The sequence below is a fragment of the Ictidomys tridecemlineatus genome, chromosome 15 (genome assembly GCF_052094955.1).
Source record: "Ictidomys tridecemlineatus isolate mIctTri1 chromosome 15, mIctTri1.hap1, whole genome shotgun sequence".
Taxonomy (NCBI): Eukaryota; Metazoa; Chordata; class Mammalia; order Rodentia; family Sciuridae; genus Ictidomys; species Ictidomys tridecemlineatus.
The window spans coordinates 11,615,249-11,633,181 of NC_135491.1; the positions used below are offsets into that span (position 1 = coordinate 11,615,249).

The 17,933-nt window shown below is 53.4% G+C and overlaps 1 protein-coding gene across 1 annotated transcript; it reads left to right on the forward strand.

The window, feature by feature from the left end:
• Positions 1–2,913: 2,913 nt before the first annotated feature.
• Cadm4 (cell adhesion molecule 4) lies at positions 2,914–17,659 on the forward strand. The gene is made up of 9 exons (XM_078031952.1): positions 2,914–3,039; positions 12,984–13,130; positions 13,235–13,387; positions 13,801–13,935; positions 14,278–14,442; positions 14,539–14,629; positions 15,090–15,262; positions 15,978–16,106; positions 16,635–17,659. The coding sequence occupies exons 1-9, from the start codon at positions 2,976–2,978 to the stop codon at positions 16,742–16,744; spliced, it is 1,167 nt and encodes a 388-aa protein (XP_077888078.1). The 5' UTR covers positions 2,914–2,975; the 3' UTR covers positions 16,745–17,659.
• Positions 17,660–17,933: the final 274 nt, after the last annotated feature.

Genomic DNA, 17,933 nt, shown 5'->3' on the forward strand with positions numbered 1-17,933 from the left:
TCTCCTCTCCCCACATCTCCACCCCTTTCCTTCATTATCTCCTGGGCTTCCATTTACTTTTCTGTCTCTACAGACTACTTCTTCTGCTTCATGCGTACTAGACAAATATGCCCACTGACGTGTTAAGTACTGAGAACTACTTGAGTCTTGATTTTGAAATTTTAGCTGAAAGACTAACTGGGTCCAGTTTGGTTCATGGCTCAGCCCATGACCCCCTCTGCTAGGGCTAGGGAAGTTCACATCAAAGCCATCATATGCAGTTGTTCAGGTCAAACACAAGCATCCACTGCTCCTGTCATTCTCATGGTATGCAACCCGGTCGACCAAAGCTGGAAAACAGAACCTGTAAGAGAGATTCTACCACGAGATGGGCCAATGAGACACAATGAAAGTTGGCCAGGGGCTTTTAGAGGACAAAAAGTTTTCAGGGCTTTAGGAGGTTTTAGACAGGGATATGAAGTTCCCCACTGTGCTGAGGGGATTGTTGCTGTTTTTGTTTGTTTGTTTGTTTTGATACTGGGGTTTGTACCTGGGGATGCTTTACCATAGAGCTACATCCCTAGCTCTTTTCTTTCTAATCTTTGGGACATGTCTCAGTTAGTTACTTAGGGCCTCCCTAAGTTGCTGAGGCTGGATTTGAATTCTGCCTCAGCCTCCTGAGTCACCATGAAAGGCTGCTGAGGGAGTTTCTTACAGAGAGAGAGAGAAAGGAGGAAGGGCCAAGGACAAAATATAAATCCCAAAGACATGCCCCCAGTGTTTTCTTCTCTCCCCCTTATTCTTCCCCTTTTATCTCCCTATGTCTAGCTCTTCCCATTTATTTATCTGTCTTTATCTCTTCCCTCTCCCTGTGAATCTGGCCCCAGGGGTGCTTGCCAGTCATAGTGCAATTTGAGGAGAGTCATCCATCCTCAGGACAGAGAGAGGTCCAGGCCATGGGGAAGCCAGTTATACCTGGGACTGTTTGTCAAAGTCCTAACGAACAGAGTTACCCTGAAGTAGGGTGGGGACAAGACTACCACTCTCCTGGTGTCTGCAGATGGGAGAAATGATGGGACCCAAAGATGACAGGTAAGAACCAAACCAATATCTCCCAGGATGCTCCATAGCTACATCAAAAGGTGTCTGTAAGGGACTTGAGCAAGGTGCCTATTGATTCTTCTAAGAAAAGGCAACTCTTACCATCCCCTTACAATGGTTTGGATATAGCTTGAGCATCTCCCAAGGCTTCCTCTGTTGAAATTTAATCTGCATGGAAAGACATTAAAAGAGTGGCAATTTAGCCCAACTAATTTAAAGGTGGTGACTTTGGGGTGATTAGGATTAGATAAAATCATCAGGGTGGAGCCCCCATGACTGAATCCTGCTGGCTTTATAAGAAGAAGGGGAGAAACCAGAAGAGACTTGTGCACTCCTGGTCTCTTGCTACGAGATGCCCTGTGCCACCTGGGGACTCTGCCAGCAAGAGCCATCACCAGATGCGGTCCCTTGATCTTGCCAAAGTAAACCTCCTCTCTTTATAACTCACCGGGTCTGTGGCATTGTGTTGTTTGCAACAGAAAGTCAACTAGTGTACCCCTGATCTAGTGACCCAAATGCAGCAGTTCAAACACTTCTCTCCCACCTAGTCCAAGTCACAGAATATGAGCCCTGAAAGAAGGATTAGAGACGACTCAGCGTGAGGACCTCTTCCCCAGTCCACAGTAGTAAACAGGGACTTGAAGAAGCGCTGTGGTCCTAAGGACAGAGAAGATGCTCAGAGCTGGACACTGGACAGAAAGAGTATTGGAAGCTAATTCTGGTGGGCCTGGATGTAGAGTTTTTAAGTAATGATGGAGATAAAGAGCAAGAATTTTCAGAATTGGCATATCGCGACCTCAGTTTACCAGATTATCAGTCGGGCATGCCAGAGGTTAAGAACTCCTATTTTCCATAGTTTCTCACTCTCCCTGAGCCCTATAAGTGACAATCTGCACCAGGTCATCAGGTTACCACGGAAGTGGGTTCAGGGAAACCCACTCCCAGGAGAAGAAGAGACTGAAATCTGCAGAGAGGAGTCCATCTCAAGGATGCTAGGAGAAACGGAAGGGCAGAGAGAACAAGAAGACGCTGGGCAGGAAAGAGGTGGACAAGAGAGGGGAGCCGGGATGCCGGGGCCTGGGAGGTGTCCACAGGAGCCTCTCTCTCCCTGGGGCTGAGGACTCAGGCTTCCCTCCTCTGGGTTCGCTTTCAGGGGGCCCCTCGGGGTAACTAGGCGGAAACTCGAGGTTTCGGGGGGTCAGGACCGACCCACCGGGTGCCTGAGCCAGTTCCGCTCTGCCCTGGGGGATCCTTGAGCTGCTTAGACCCCTGCAGCCGGCCAGCCTCTCAGCAGACCAGACGCCTTCACCCTCACCTGCCCGCAGGACACCTCTCCAACTCACCTTTTCCGCATCACTTCCCTCCTGCAGTGCTCACACCCACGCTCACCCCTCTCGCCTCTCACACATCCGCACCCCAAACCCCCACCTCACGCAACCCTCCCCGCACCTTAGAACACCCCTCCACAGCGCCCTCCCGCGCGCACCTTTCGCGCGTCGTTCAGCCTCCCTGGCTGTCACTCACGATGTCCCCACCCTCACTCACGTCACCTTTGCACCTTCACACGGCCCCCACGACCTCTCGCCTTCACCCACCGCCCTCACCTGCTCCCGCCACGCTGTCGCGCTCCGGCGTCCCCCCCGCGGGCCTCCGGCCCCCCTCCTCCCTGTCCCCGGGCGCTCGCCCCCCAGCGCTCGCTGCCCTCACCCCCCATTGTCTCGGCCTCTCTCCCGGACCCCACTCCTTTCCCCTCCCCTCCCGGCCCCGGCCCCGCCCCGGCCTCGGCGCCCCGCCCCCGGGCGGGCAGGGGGCGGGGCGCGGGGGGCGGGGCGGGCGGCGCGGGCGGTGCAGGTGCCGGGCCCGGAGCGAGCGGCGGCGGCGGCGGCGGCGGCACCATGGGCCGGGCCCGGCGCTTCCAGTGGCCGCTGCTGCTGCTATGGGTGGCCGCGGCGGGGCCAGGTAGGGTCGGGGGCCGGGGTCGGCCGGCAGGGCTGGGGAGGGGGGGCGCGCCGCGGTGACAGCCCGGTCGCCGCGGGGCCGCAGAGGCCGAACAATGCGCTCGGGGCCAGGCCGGGCCCCCTCCCCGGGACAAAGCGCAGCGCGGGCCGGGAGCCGGGAGCCGCGGGCGGGGGAGGGGGCGCGGGCCCCGGCCGCCTTGCCGCAGCCCCCCCACCCCGCACAGGCCCCGATCCCCGCGGGGACAAAGGGCCCGAGACACCCCCTCCCAACAAGCCCGCCTTCTCCCGGCCGGTCCCGCTGCCCTTCTGTCCGGTCTTGCGACCCCCTGTCCGTCCCCGTCTGGATCCCTCTCCCTCTCCTTGTATTCCTACCCTTGTCCTCTGTCCCTCAGTCTTGAAGTCCTGTCCCTCCTTCTGTCTGTTCCCCTTTCTCCTTGCCTCCGGATTCCCCATCTCTCCATCCTGCCTTTGTCCCCCACCTTTGTCCCCTGGTCTCTGTCCCCTTTTCCTAGGTCAGTCTGCCCCTTCCCCATCATCCCTGTTCACCCTGGTCTCTTCCCTGTATTTCTGCCCTCCCTCTCTGCCCCCATTCTCCATCTCTGCTCCTGTCTTGCTGTCACCCTGGTTCTGTCTGTCCCTTTTTCTCTGTCCCTCATCTGCCCCATCCTCTTGTCTCTCTGTCCCCTATTTTTCTGTCACCCATTTCTCTAGCCCCTCCTCTGTCACCTATCTCCCTCATTTCTCCTTCTATCTGTCCCACTGTCTTCCTGTCCCCTGTCTCTGCCTCCTCTCTCTTCCTATTAAATGTCCATCCCAGGATCCTCCATCCCCATCCTTCATTCCTCCATCTCTGATCCCTCTGTGCCCTGGAGAGGAATTGAGTCAAACCGGACAGCCTAAGGAGCCCTGCGGGGAATGGGCCGTGTGCATGTGTGTAGGCAAGGGGGAATGGAGAACCTTGGCATGTGGGCAGACACGTGGATTCAGCAAATGCCTCCCCAAACTGTCCCCACCCATTCACACACCCAGGCCATGACTTATAGAGCCCCCTCCAGGACATCCAGGGAGCCATCCACACACCCTTATAACACACTGTGGGAAGCCAGAGACCCTCAAGAGAGGGTGACCCTGAGGCTGGGGACAAGGTCAGGAAATGTCACCCAAACACTCACAGTCTCATACTGTGTGTGTCTCAAACCTACTATGGATTACCCCTTCCCTGGCAGGTTGAGCCACTTTGGGGGGAAACAGATGATTGGATGGTGGCTGGGCAAAAACTGGAAGGCTTGATGTACCACAGAGATTTGGGAGAGGAATTATAACCAGGTGGCACAAAGCTGGGGACCTGAATTTAAGTCCTGGCTCTTGCCAATTGCCATAATACCTACCCCCCACCTCTCGGCTTCAGTTGCCTTTTCTGTAAAGTGAGGATGTTGAACTCAGTGACCTGAAAGGGAATGCCTGCTTGGATGTGAAGGGCCTTCCAGCAAGTTGAGTGCCATGACACTTTCCTCCATCCAAGGTTTCAGGCAGAGCCTCCCTCACCTCTGGACAAGGTGTGGGGCAAAGCTGATCTCACATACTCTGCCTTTCTTCTGTAGTCTTCTGTGGTTCCTTCTTAACTTTTATCAGTATCTCCTTTCTTTGCAACAGACATGCCCCAATTTCCCAGATGACAGCTTTGGTACTTCAGCTGCATTTCCATCAATTTTTAATTTGCTTTATTTTTTTTAGGCTGAAAACCAGATTCATAGGCTCTTGGAACCATTGAATCCAGTAAATAAAGAATCTGTGTATTTAGAATGTTGACATCTTTAGGATTCTAGAATCTGGAAGTCTTTAGAACCCTGACACCTTTCAAGTTCTAGAACCTCGCTGTTAGCATTGTAGAATCTTGACATCTTTAAAATTCTGAAGCATGTCAGAGTTCTTGGATCTTGATCTCTCTGCCTTGAAGAATTCTTGACTGTTTAGAGTCATGGGATTTGAGATTCTCTGAATCAAAATGTGGCCTCAGTTGACCACCTTCTCAGTTCAAGATTCCTTTCTCCAACCCTTCCAGCACTTTTGGGAGACAGCTAAGCCTTATCCCTAGTTTGATTTTAAAGTCCCTCCTTCTTGTCACCCTAATCTTCTCTGTAAAATGTCCTCTAAATTACATGGTGCAGGGCTTTACAAGGGGAAAGCAAGCTTGGTATCTTGGGAAGAACTCTAGGCTAGGAGCTAAGGAGCTGTGTCCCAGCCTCGCCCAGTTCATTGGTATAGTTTTGTCAGTCTCTGACCTCTCTGAGCCTCACATTCCCCTTCTGTAGAGCCTGGGGCAGGGAGCTGGGGCACCTCCAAGGGCCCTGCCTGCTTTCCTTTTCATTGGATATTTCTGAATGGTCTTGGCCATCAAGTTTTAGACGGCATCAGTGGTCTCCACATTTCTCCCTTAGTCCCCGCTTTCCTCTCTCACTTTACTTAGCCAGCAGGAACGGGAATGGGAGATGGAGTCTGTCTGTACCCTTTCAAAAATGTATTTGCTCTTTCCTGGCTTATTTATCTGCTAAGAATACCAGAAGAAGGTGGTGAGATTCATGGCAAAAGAAAGAAGGGTCCAAGATGAGCAGAGGAGAGGAAGTGAGAAAGAGCTGAATTGCCTGCCCAGAGATGCATACAGGGAGAAACAGGGAGCCACAGCCCAGAAACTGGGCAGAACAGAAAGAAGCAACCAGATCTGCAGATACCAAGAAAGAATAAAGAGGCTGTTCGGAGTTGGGGAGCCTGTGGAGGGGGAGCTTGTGATCCCGAATAATGTTTCCCTCCCAGGGTGACTCACTTTTCCCTGCTAAAGTTCTGACCAGCCATTCTGAAAACAGGGGGATCCTCCCCTCATTGTGAGTCACCCCAAGGAACAGGTCCTGGGAGATTTCTATCACTGACCCCCACCCACCCCTGAGCTGGATGCTTGAGTCCCCAGCCTCGGGGTGGGGGTCAGGTTCCACCATGGATTTCAAGACCTTAGATAGAGCAGGGCTTGGGCCCAGGGGTGGGTTAATGTCGTGCGAGCCTGGCCTGTCCCCGTCTTGGGGAACACAAAGGCAGCTTTCTTTCTCTGGCTTGGTGGGGGGGTTGGAGTCAGTTAGACCCGCCAGCATCTAATGGCCTGTGGCACCAGGACCCAAGCACCCATGGTCTTAGCTTACGCAGACCCCAGGCCCATCAGAACCAGGCACCCATGCTCTTCTGCATACACCCAGTGGGCCAAGGGGGCAGGGGCAGAGCCTGGGCTTCTCCGGGAAGGGAGTGCATAGAGGGCACTCAGGGTGGAGGATCAGACGGGGGGGGGGGGGGGTGCTCAGTGCAGGCTTGCACCCTTCCGGAAGCAGGAATTTATCCCCCAACCCCATGCCAAGGGTGAGTCCTCCAGAGGACTCCCCGCCTCCTTTCTGGGCATGAGGCCTGGAATCTAGGGAGTCCCGAATATCCCTGGAACGCGGGGGCCACAGGGAAGACTTTGTGTGTGAGGCTGCTGACTCACCCCGACGCCCCCACCTGATGCTTGGGTCCCCAGAGAGAAGGGACACAAAGAACTGAGGAGGACAGGACTGTGATTCTGGAGTTGGGGGCTGTGGACTTGGAATTGGAAGTTTCCAGGAAAGGAGAGGCTGGGCACCTGGACCTCAGGGCCTGAGGGAGAAGGGCTGGGTCCTGGGTGCCTGGGTCTGATGGAGGAGGAGTTGGGTCCTAGACCCCTGGGTCTGATGGAGGAGAGGCCAGGGGTTTGGACTCCTGAGTCTGAAGGAGGAGGACTGGGACCTGGACCTCTGGGCCTGAGGGAGGAGGCCTGGGTCCTGGGATCTGTGGGTCTGATGGAGAAGGAGTTGGGTCCTGGACCCCTGGGTCTGAGGGAGGAGGGGCTAGGGTTAGACCCCTGGGTCTGAGGGAGGAGGGGCGAGGGGTTCAGACTCCTGAGTCTGGAGGAGGACTGGGACCTGGCTCCCTGGGTCTGAGGGAGGAGGACTGGGGTCTGGACTCCTGGTTCTGAAGGAGGAGAGGGTTAGGAGTCCATACTTCTCGGTCTCGAGGGTGGAAGGGTACCGATTCGACTCCTGGGTCCTGAGAGAAGAAAGGACTGGGTGGGGGGCCCACTCCAGGTTTCCAAAGGAGGAGGGGCTGGGACCCCGATGCCTAGGTCCTGCGAATACAGGCGCCTTTACAAGGCTGAGCTGGGGAAGAATTGATGCTTTGTGCAAGGATGTTCGGACTCCGCCATTGATGGGGGGCTGGGGGGGGGTTCAGTCAGGACGCAGGGATGTACCACCTCCCTAGGGGAGGAAGGGGGGAAGGAGGCAAGATGCCAGGAGCCCCCTGGGGAGCGGATACAGGGAGGGTGGCAGTGACCTTCCCAGAACTGTGACCTTGAGACTCCCTTGGGTATTCGCTGACTCAGGACCCAGGAAGTGCTCCCCCCACCCCGCTTGTTCTCCGTGGAAACATCCACCAGCTGTGTACTCTGGACCCCTGGCTCCTGGGTCCAGAGGAGGAGGGGCTGGAGGCTCAGACTTCTGGTTTTGAAGGGGGAGAAGGCTGGGGGTTCAGACTCCTGGGTGCTGAAGGCGGAGGGGCTGGGACCTGGACGGCTGGAGCTGGGAGAGGAGGAGGTTGGGAGCTAGATTTCTGGGCCTAAAGGAGGAAGAGGGGGGCAGACTCCTGGAGGCTGACGGAGGGGCCGGGAACCTGGACTCCTTGGTCCCGAGAAAGGAGTGTTGGGGAGCTGGACTCTGGGTCTAAGGACAGGGGATGCCAGGTCCCTGGGTGTCTCTACACATCACCTGCTCAGCCACTCTTCAAACCCTCCCCTGTCCCTTTTTTCAGGCACCATCCCCATGACGACTCCTGGCTGTCAACACAGTTTAAAGGGCCAGTGCCCCAGTCCCAAAAGCTCAGCCCCTCTCTGACCAGAAAGGCCCGCCCCCCACCACCCCCCAACCCCCAAAACAAAAGCTCCTGGGACATTAATATTCCAGGCACAGACACTGTTGGTTACTGACTCCTCAGGAGGGGGAGGGAATAAAACAAAAGCCCCCCACCCTCACCCCATGTGCACCCTCAAGCAGAGAACAGTGGATAGATTGGGGGGTGCAGATCCAGAGGTCCTGGTGGCTCCCAGGAGATGGTGAGTTTTGTCACTGACCTGCCTGAGACCCCCCCCCCGAGCCTCATTCTCCACATCTGTAGAATGGGGGGCTAGCATTAGACTAGCTCTGAGGTCCAGGACCCATGGATAAGCTTCTAGATCCTTTTTAAAGCACCAGAACTTGCAGGCCCATTTCCCCAAGCGTGGGGGTATTCCAGGAGGCCTCCCTGAGCTGCAGGCACCCAGCTGATCCCTAGGAGGCAGGCCCTGGCATCATCTGCATTTTACAGAGTGGGTGATCTAGACTCCAGAAGGTTAGCACACTTGCTCAGGGTCACACAGATGGCACATGGTGGAACTGAGGTCAACCCGGGGTTTAAGATGAGACTAATGAAGTCCCAAAGGCGCCGCGAGGCTGAAATGAGATCCCGTCAGACACGGGCCATTCATTCAGCAAGCTCCCCAGGTACTCACCAAGGGTCAGGCACACGCTGGGCACTGGGGTGCAGCAGCAAACCCAGTGGGTTACCTCCCTGGCTTCGTGGAGTATACAGGGATGGGGGACAGACAGACAGTCAGCAGGCCACTCAGTGACATCACTCTAGAAGATACAGACCAGTGGGGAGGAACTAGAGAGTGTTCTGGAAGTGAGGGGACAAGAAGAGGTAAAGGTTGCTCTGCAGAGGTGTCCGAATGAGAACAGAAGGCAGCCCTGGGATGGTGGAGGGGCGGGAAAGAACATTCCAGACAGAGGCAAGAGCACGTGCAAAGGCCTGGGAGTGGGAGCAAGGGACCTCGAGGCCAGTAAGCACAGTGAGCATCGAAGTACAGGAGAGCCATGGCCAGGGAGCCGAGACAAGGGCCATGTACAACCTCGAAGGCCCAGGGAAGGGGTGGATTTTATTCCTAGTGTAACAGGCAGCCCTCAGAGGGTTTGTGTTGTTTTTGGCACCAGGGGTTGAATCCAGGGGTGCTTAACCTCTGAGCCACATCCCCAGCCTTTTTTTATCTTTTATTTTGAAACAGGGTCTCACTTAGTTGCTTAGAGCCTCACTAAGTTGCTGAGGCTGGCCTTGAACTGGTTACCCTCCTGCCTCAGCCACACAAGTTGCTGGGATTACAGGCAAGCATCACCATGCCCACCCTCAGAGGGTTTTTTGTTTGGTTGGTTGTTGTGGCGCTGGGCATTGAACTAGGATCTTGCGCATGAGAGGCAAACGCTTTACGAAAGAGCTACATCCTGCTAGTCCCCAGCCTCCGGAAGGCCTTTAAGCAGAGAGGTGATTTGATCTGACTGTTTGAAAAGTCCACTTGGCTTCTGTGTGGAAAATGGACTTGGAGGAGGCAGGCACAGGAACAGAGGGACCCACCAGTGGGCTCTCGAAGGGTCCTGGTGAGAAATGATGTTGGAGGAGGAGGGTGGCAGGAGAGGTAGACAGAGGTAAGATTTGGTTATGTTTGGGGGTAAAATGGACAGATATTGCTGATGGACAGAGTGTGGGGTGAGAAAGAGGAAGGGAGTATGGGTAATTTCTCGATGTTTTTGGGCTGAGCAACTGGGTGGATGGTTGTCACATTTATTGAGGTTGTAAAGACTTGGGGAAGAAAATATTTGGGGGCTGGGGATGTGGCTCAAGCGGTAGTGCACTCACCTGGCATGCGTGTGGCCCGGGTTCTATCCTCAGCACCACATACCAACAAAGATGTTGTGTCCGCCGAAAACTAAAAAATAAATATTAAAAAAAAATTTAAAAAAAAAGAAAATATTTGGGATATGTTAAGTTTGACAGTCCAGGAGGTGTTAGCAAATAAAAAAATAAAAGAAAGAAAGAAAAAAGAAAAGAAACAAATACCAAACTTGACACCCCAATGAAATACTGATTTAAAAGTGTTATCCTCAGGGCTGGGGTTGTGGCTCAGTGGTAGAGCGCTCGCCTAGCATGCGTGAGGCACTGGGTTTGATCCTCAGCACCACATAAAAGTAAAATAAAGATATTGTGTCTACCTGAAACTTAAGAATAGATACTTTTTTTAAAAAAAGTGTTATTCTCTGGGCTGGGGTTGTGGCTCAGTGGTAGAATGCTTGCCTAGCATATGTGAGGCCCTGGATTCAATCCTCAGCACCACATAAAAATAAAGTAAAAAAAATCCATTGACAACTAAAAAATATATTTTAAAAAAGTGTTATCCTGATACATAAAAAGTCCAGAGTAGGAGTCCAGGGTTCTTGCTGCAGCTCCACATCTTCACCAGAGACCCAGACATCTTCTGGCTCTTGGTTCCACCAGTCCTATTGCTCCTATCCTCATGTCACAAGATGGCTACCAGAATTCTATGCATCACAACCTAGTTCCAGGTGGCATGACAGTGACCCAGTAGAAAGAGGATTTGGTCCCATGTTCAGGAAGGAGACACAACACTTTTGCTTATATCCAGTGGGACGGAACTTTTTCACATAGCTCATCTAGCTGCAAGGGAGACAGAAAATAACACTTTCTGCTGGACATAGAGCAACCATAAAATACAATCAGGGTTCTTTTATGGGCAGAATGGATGTTTGGACAGGAAGCCAGCAGTCTCTTATTTCTATCCTGCAGAATTCATCTTTTCTACCCCTTGACCCCCAAATTAGGTTACCTATCCTCTTAACAGGAAAATCACACTTTGATGAGATATTTCATTGATTTGTGTGTACTTCCCCATTACCTAAAGACTTTCCAGGGTAGGGGCCTCATCTCTGGGTACCTAGTCCCTGAAACCTACTGGATGCTCAGCAAATACTCAATTGAATGAACGAAATCCTGAAACAAAGTGTAAGAGTCATGGAGAGTTAACTGGCATTTAAAGACAACCATATGTGATCATTTTCCTGCTTTGAGACCTCACTGATCTTTAGGATAAAAGACTTATCATTTGCAATCCATCAGGAGCGTATCCCACAGCCCATGGCCAACACTGGACACTGCACCCACCAGCCAGGAGTGGATATGGATGCAGGATATGGAACCAGGGAGACCAGGTGCAGATTCCTGGCTCTGACACCCTTGGCTGCGACTGTGGGCAACTCATTCCGTCTCTCTGGGCCAATTTTCTTACCTGTAAAATTGGAACTGGGACTTGAGGCCCTGTGTTTAATCCTTAGCCTTAATTAATTAATTAATTTTAGAAAGTGGAAATTGGGAAAAATGGGGATTGAAAATAGCGCATATCTTATACAAGTATTGTGAAGATTAAATGGAAAATATGTAGGTAATGACCTTTAACACAGGGCCTAGCACAGCAGTGACCTGATGCTAAGCAGTTATCTGTAGTGGTTATTCTTACTTTGAAGAAGACAATGATGGTGATGGCGATGCTACTGCTGATTAGTCTTGGCTTTCCATTTTCCCTGTAGGCTATTTCCTCTGATAGTGGTAGAAATACTTTCCTTCCCGCCCCCCCCCACCCAGTACTGGGAATTGAACCCAGGGCCTCACATGCGCTAGGCAAATGTCCTACCACTGAGCCACACCTCCCGCCCAACACTGCCTTTCTCACCCCACACCTTGTTCCTCTGATGATTATTCAGGGTAAGTTAACTGCTGTAATAAACAGGCCCCCAAATCTCAATAGCTTAACAAAAAAGTATATTTCTTGCCATGTCACTGTCCTGTATGGGAAGGTCACGAGGAACAGTCAGTCAGGGACTGGGGCTTCTTCTACCTTAACATTCTGTGTTCTTCTAAGCTCCCCAGAGTCATCTCCAGCCAGAGAGCCTGAAGGATTGTGAGGGAGATGGTTCAGGTGGGGAAGAAGTGTTTCTGTCTTCTACTTAGATCCCACTGGCCAGAAATTAGTCACATGTTTCCACCCAAGTGCAAATGATGCTGGGAAAAGTACCATAAGTTTGTTAGGTATCCATTAACTTTACAGTGGAACCGACTTCCCCAAATTTAGTGGCTCAAAGCAACAACCACTCTTTTTGTTCATGACTCTGGGTCAGAATCTGTGCTGGGTTGGGTGGGCAGACTTCTCTTGGTCTCACCTGGATTCACCTGCATGGCTGTGGTCACCTGGTGATGCAGCTGGGGCTGGATGATCCAGAGTTGCTTCATGCCAGCAGAAGCTGGTTGGTGCTGGCTGTGGCTCACTTTCTCTAGCCTTGTGGGACCTTTCCCTTCCACAGGGCTAGTTGTGGCTAGTTGTGGTATCTTCACCCAGCAGCTCAGGGCAGCAGAGAGCACAAGTGGAAGTAGCAAGGCCTCTCCAGGGCCTGTTATTTCTACAATATCACTTCTAGCAAATTCTGTTCATCACTGCAAGTCACAGGCCTGCCCAGATTCAAGGAGGCAGAGTAGGAGGAGGAGGAGGAGCAGCAAGTGAATTTGCAAAGGACATATCCAGGAACGGGAAAAATATGATGGCCATCTTTGCAGACAAGCTACACTTGGTGCTCAAGTGTGAAAGATGGGATGTGGTGAATACATCAGCCTCCCACGCCTGTGAATGCTGGCTTCCTCTTTAACATCCAGACTCAATGGCATTTTCTCCCAGTCTACTGTGACCACCCATCTCCCTGGGCGGTTCTAGTCTCCCCTTCTCTGGACTCCCAGTTTGTCCTGTGCTGCCACACTAGGCATATACCCTAGATCTTGCTCAGCTCCTCTAGAGAACAGAATTTTCCCCAGGTCTCAGACTCTAGATGGCAAGAGATGTTGGTGGAATGAACTGAAGGAGAGGGGAAGAAGGATTGGAGGGTTGGATGGAAGAGGAAAGAGGAAGAAAGAAAAAAAATTGAACTGCAGTCTTCAGGGAGTCTCTTGCCTCTCTGTCTCCTGGTCTAGGTTCCGGACAAGAAGTACAGACAGAGAATGTGACGGTGGCTGAGGGCGGGGTGGCAGAGATCACCTGCCGTCTGCACCAGTATGATGGGTCTATAGTTGTCATCCAGAACCCAGCACGGCAGACGCTCTTCTTCAATGGCACCCGTGGTGAGTGCTGGGGCCTGGGCTAGGGCTGGACTTGGAACACCTGGGGGGTGGGTAGGCTTGAGGCCAGCACTCCTTGAGCTCAGCCTTCTCTCCCCTCTCTCTAGCCCTGAAGGACGAGCGTTTCCAGCTTGAGGAGTTCTCCCCGCGCAGGGTGAGGATCCGGCTCTCAGATGCCCGCCTGGAAGACGAAGGGGGTTACTTCTGCCAGCTCTACACGGAGGATACCCACCACCAGATCGCCACACTCACCGTGCTAGGTAATGGCTCCCTCCTCAGACCCAGGCCCTCCTCTTTCTCCTCTGCTTCTCCTTCATCCTGAGACTTTTTTTTTTTTTTTTGATATCAGGGATTGAACTCAGGGGCACTCAACCACTGGGCCACATCCCCAGCCCTATTTTGTATTTATTTAGAGACAGGGTCTCACTGAGTTGTTTAGCGCCTCACTTTTTGCTGAGTCTGACTTTGAACTCACGATCCTCCTGCCTCAGCCACCGGGCCAGGCCCCTGGTTGTTTTTAACCTCTGGTCCTCTGGCTCCGGGAGGCCTTCCTGACTAGTCTCTGCATTTGACTCCTGACACCTGGGACCCAGGCTCCCTTTGGTCCCTGCGATCTGGCAGCCTGGTTGCCTTGAGCCTTCGTTCTCTCCTAACCCCCTTCTCCTTGTGGCAGTGGCCCCGGAGAATCCAGTGGTGGAGGTCCGGGAGCAGGCGGTGGAGGGCGGAGAGGTGGAGCTCAGCTGCTTAGTTCCACGGTCGCGACCTGCCGCAGTCCTGCGCTGGTACCGGGACCGCAAAGAACTGAAAGGTACCCAAGGCTGGATGCCAGCGAGGGGTGGGACTTGAGAAAGGGCGTGGCTTAGGAAGGATGCTCATTTAATGTGGGCGGGGCCCAGAGAAAAGTGCACCCAGTTCTGACAACTCGCCCTTCAATATGCAGCTATTGAATGAACTGATGGATGAGATATGGGAGTGAAAGAGGAAGGGACTTTGGGAAGATGCACTTGAGCCCCTGGTTTGGGGAGGATTTGGAGGGAAAGAGGTGGGGCCCGTGGGTGGGGCGGAGCTTGGCAAATAGCCTGTTTAAGGATTGGTGAGGGGGGCGGAGCCGAAATCCTGGCCTGACTGTGTCTCTGGTGTGGCTTGGCAGGAGTGAGCAGCGGCCAGGAAAATGGCAAGGTCTGGAGCGTGGCTAGCACAGTGCGGTTCCGTGTGGACCGCAAAGACGATGGTGGTATCGTCATCTGTGAGGCACAGAATCAGGCGCTGCCCTCTGGACACAGCAAGCAGACGCAGTATGTGCTGGACGTGCAGTGTAAGTGCCCAGCAGGCAGGGTCCTGGGTGGGCCCCACACTGGCCACCCACCAGCATGATGGGGAAACCACTCCTCCTTCTTCCTTCTGCTCTCAGATTCTCCCACGGCCCGTATCCATGCCTCCCAGGCCGTGGTGAGGGAGGGAGACACGTTGGTGCTCACGTGTGCTGTCACGGGGAACCCCAGGTGAGCTCTAAAGGCCAAGACTCCTATCCTTAGAAGAGGGATGGGGACATAGACACCTGAGTCTCAGGAATGTACAGCCTCAGCAAACAGGACTTGGGGTTCAGACTTCTGAGTCCAGAAGGAGAAGAGGGTCTGGGGACCCATACTCCTGGATCCCGAGGAAGGAGGCTCTGGAGCCCCGGGCTCTTGGGTTCTCAGGATGCAAGGGACTGGAAGGGCTAATTCTTGAGACCTTGGTGACAATAGAAGCTGGGCCCAGGACTTGGTTTTCCAAAAAGGAAATAGCATGGTGACAATGGAAGCGGGGCCTGGGACTTGATTTTCCAGAAAGGAAGGGCCTAGTGGGAGCCTCTTAACTGGAGGTCTGGGCGGGGTTAGCTGCATGTCTAGAGAATTCTGAGAAGCCGACTTGGGTGCTGGCATGGGGTCCTAACTTTGCCTATAATTTACCCCTGCCCAGGCCAAACCAGATCCGCTGGAACCGTGGGAATGAGTCTCTCCCAGAGAGGGCCGAGGCTCTGGGGGAGACTCTCACGCTGCCTGGCCTAGCTTCAGCGGATAATGGCACCTACACTTGCGAGGCGTCCAACAAACATGGCCACGCGAGGGCGCTCTACGTGCTGGTAGTCTATGGTGAGGGCAGGCTGCGGCATGCCTGGGGGCGGGACTCGGGGCAGGGGCAGGGCGTTTAGGGGCGGGGCTTGGGCAAAGACTAGTGGTGAAGAGCTCCTAGTAGACTTATTACAACTGGGGGGCCAGCCTGGGTTCAAATTCGGCTCTGCCTTACTTTCCTCCTGGGTAAAGTGGAAATAGACAATATCCCCCACCTCACTGACTAGTTGTTAAGATTTTATGAACTAAATATGTTAAGCGATTGGAATTCCCCCCCACACACACAACATAAGTTGTATGTTTAGCACTTATTACCGTACAACCGTACAACAGGGAATTTGGAGGTGGTTAGGCCCCAGCTGAGAACTTTAAATACCCGGAGCATTTTAGACGAAGTGGGAAGGGACCTGTTGCTCGGACATTCTCTGGTGGGGGAAGGTGTCCTCTGCAGGACTGAGTCAAAGAAAAGGGATGTACTCTCTCTGTCCTCTGGGGGAATGGAGGAAGCGGTGGGAGGGAGGGCAGGAATTGGGATCAGGCAACGTACAAAACAACAAGTATTCTTAAGGAAGGGACATCTGGAAAGAGGGGAACCATGAGAGGGGACTACAAGGTAGCAGTAATTTTGAGGGGCAGGGTACTTAAGGAGAGAGGTTATAAGCAGTGTGAGCTTAGAGAGTTGGGCAGTGATGGAACCATTCTCTGATGACCTGGGCCTGCTCCGTCTCTCTGGCAGACCCTGGTGCCGTGGTAGAGGCTCAGACGTCGGTTCCCTACGCCATTGTGGGCGGCATCCTGGCACTGCTGGTGTTTCTGATCATATGTGTGCTAGTGGGCATGGTCTGGTGCTCCGTACGACAGAAGGGTGAGTGGGGGCGGGGCCTGAACTCAAGGAAGGGTGTGTGGGTCCTGGGATTCGGAAGGGGCGGAGCCTAGAGCTCAGATTCAAAAGAGGGCGGGCTTAGAGGCAGTGCGAGGGGGCGGGGCCTCAACCTAGCTTCGAAATCGGGCCGAGATTCCAAAGGGGTGGTCTTGGTCTAGGACTCTGAAAAGGGTGAGATTTAGAAGCCCAATTAAAGGCAGGGATTTGAATAAAACAACTTATCTTCCTGATTGCTGGATTCATTGGGAGCCCAGCAAGGGCACACCACCAAGCATAGGGCTAGGGTGGATCTTTCCATGAACTTTTGGAGCCTTCCTAATTCTGCTTTTACCTCCTTCTCTGCCACTGTTTTTTGCTCGTCACCTTTGCTATTCCCCGTCCTGTATGTTCCATCTCTCCCTCCTCTTTCACTGGTGTCTGTCTTGTTTGTCTTCCTATCTCCATATATTTCTTTACATCTCCTGGACCCACATGTATGTCCCCACTGCCCTGGGGTCTGTCACCCCTCAGGCTCCTATCTGACCCACGAGGCCAGTGGCTTGGACGAGCAGGGAGAAGCAAGAGAAGCCTTCCTCAATGGCAGTGACGGACACAAGAGGAAAGAAGAATTCTTCATCTGACCCTACCCCCACCCCAGGCCTGGACCTAGGCTGGGGTCCCCCCACTGCCAGCTGCAAGGAACCAGCAAAGACATTTACCAGAGTCTGGGATGGTGGGCTTCTCCCCCTCACCACTAACACCTCAGACGCTTGGGCAGGGATGGGGGTGTTGGATGCCTGGCCAGAAGTGAGGGCCCAGAGGTCTGGGTCCTCCCCAGGCAGGGGCCAAAGGTCCAGATCCCCCAAGTCCAGGGAGGGCAGTAGGGATTGGGTTGGGGGAAGATAACTGGGGGATGGCCATGGCCCTCAGGCTACAGAACCAGGTCTTGTGGGGAGGGGGTCAGATTCTGGGAACTGTGGGGTGGGCAGGGAAGGGGAACACAGATTTCTTTGGGGGTCCCAGACCCCACGCCAGCCATTGTAAGAGTTCCACAGAGCTCTGGGCACCTCTTTGCAAAGCCATGTTTGCACGGTGGGAGGAGGGGTGGGGGGAGGGTTTGGAAACAGGGATTCTGTGTCTTTGTGTCATAACTTTGATGGGGGCAGTGAGGGAGACAAGCCCCGACCCTTATCTCCAACCCCCCTTCCCCAGGTTCCTGGGCTCCCCTTCCCTCCACCTCCTCCTCTACCCCCGTCCCACCCATATTTGTCTTTCCACCCACTCCTGGGGGGGCCTTCCCCATCTCTCCTCCAGGCCCCCCGGGGAGAGGGAAAGGAGTTTGGGGGGATGTGTGGTCTCTATGGTTTTATATATAATATATTAAAAAAATCAAAAATCTGTATGAAAATATCAGATTGCACCCCTCCCCCCACTCCTGGCTTTTGGCCCCTTTTTCTTGTTTTAAAAAACACACACATTTTTGTACGGGGCGGGGAGGGGAACTGGGAGGGGGTTTGGCAATCCCACTAACCACCATTAAACTGAGGAGAGAACAAGTGTTGGGGTGGCTGTGTGTCTGTCACTCTGACATTAATCTCCAGGGAAACTTTCACTTGCATCTCATCCTGTCCCTGTCCTGCTCAAAACCTCTCCTTAGCTAGATCAATCAAAGCCCTTTAGTCTGATATCTCATTTATCTAAATTATAGATGTACTATTTGAATTTTAGATTACAATATAACCGCTTACCAAAAAAAAATAATAATAACCTCTTACAAACCAGGGTGTGTGCCTGTAGGCTCAGCTACTCTGAAGCTAAGTAGGAGGATTG

Excerpts from the sequence above, each read along its gene's own strand:
- Cadm4 (XM_078031952.1), top strand. The coding sequence starts at position 2,976 with ATGGGCCGGGCCCGGCGCTTCCAGTGGCCGCTGCTGCTGCTATGGGTG. Across the intron at positions 14,443-14,538 it reads GTATGTGCTGGACGTGCAGT|ATTCTCCCACGGCCCGTATC; the intron begins GTAAGTGCCCAG and ends TTCTGCTCTCAG. Across the intron at positions 14,630-15,089 it reads GCTGTCACGGGGAACCCCAG|GCCAAACCAGATCCGCTGGA; the intron begins GTGAGCTCTAAA and ends ACCCCTGCCCAG.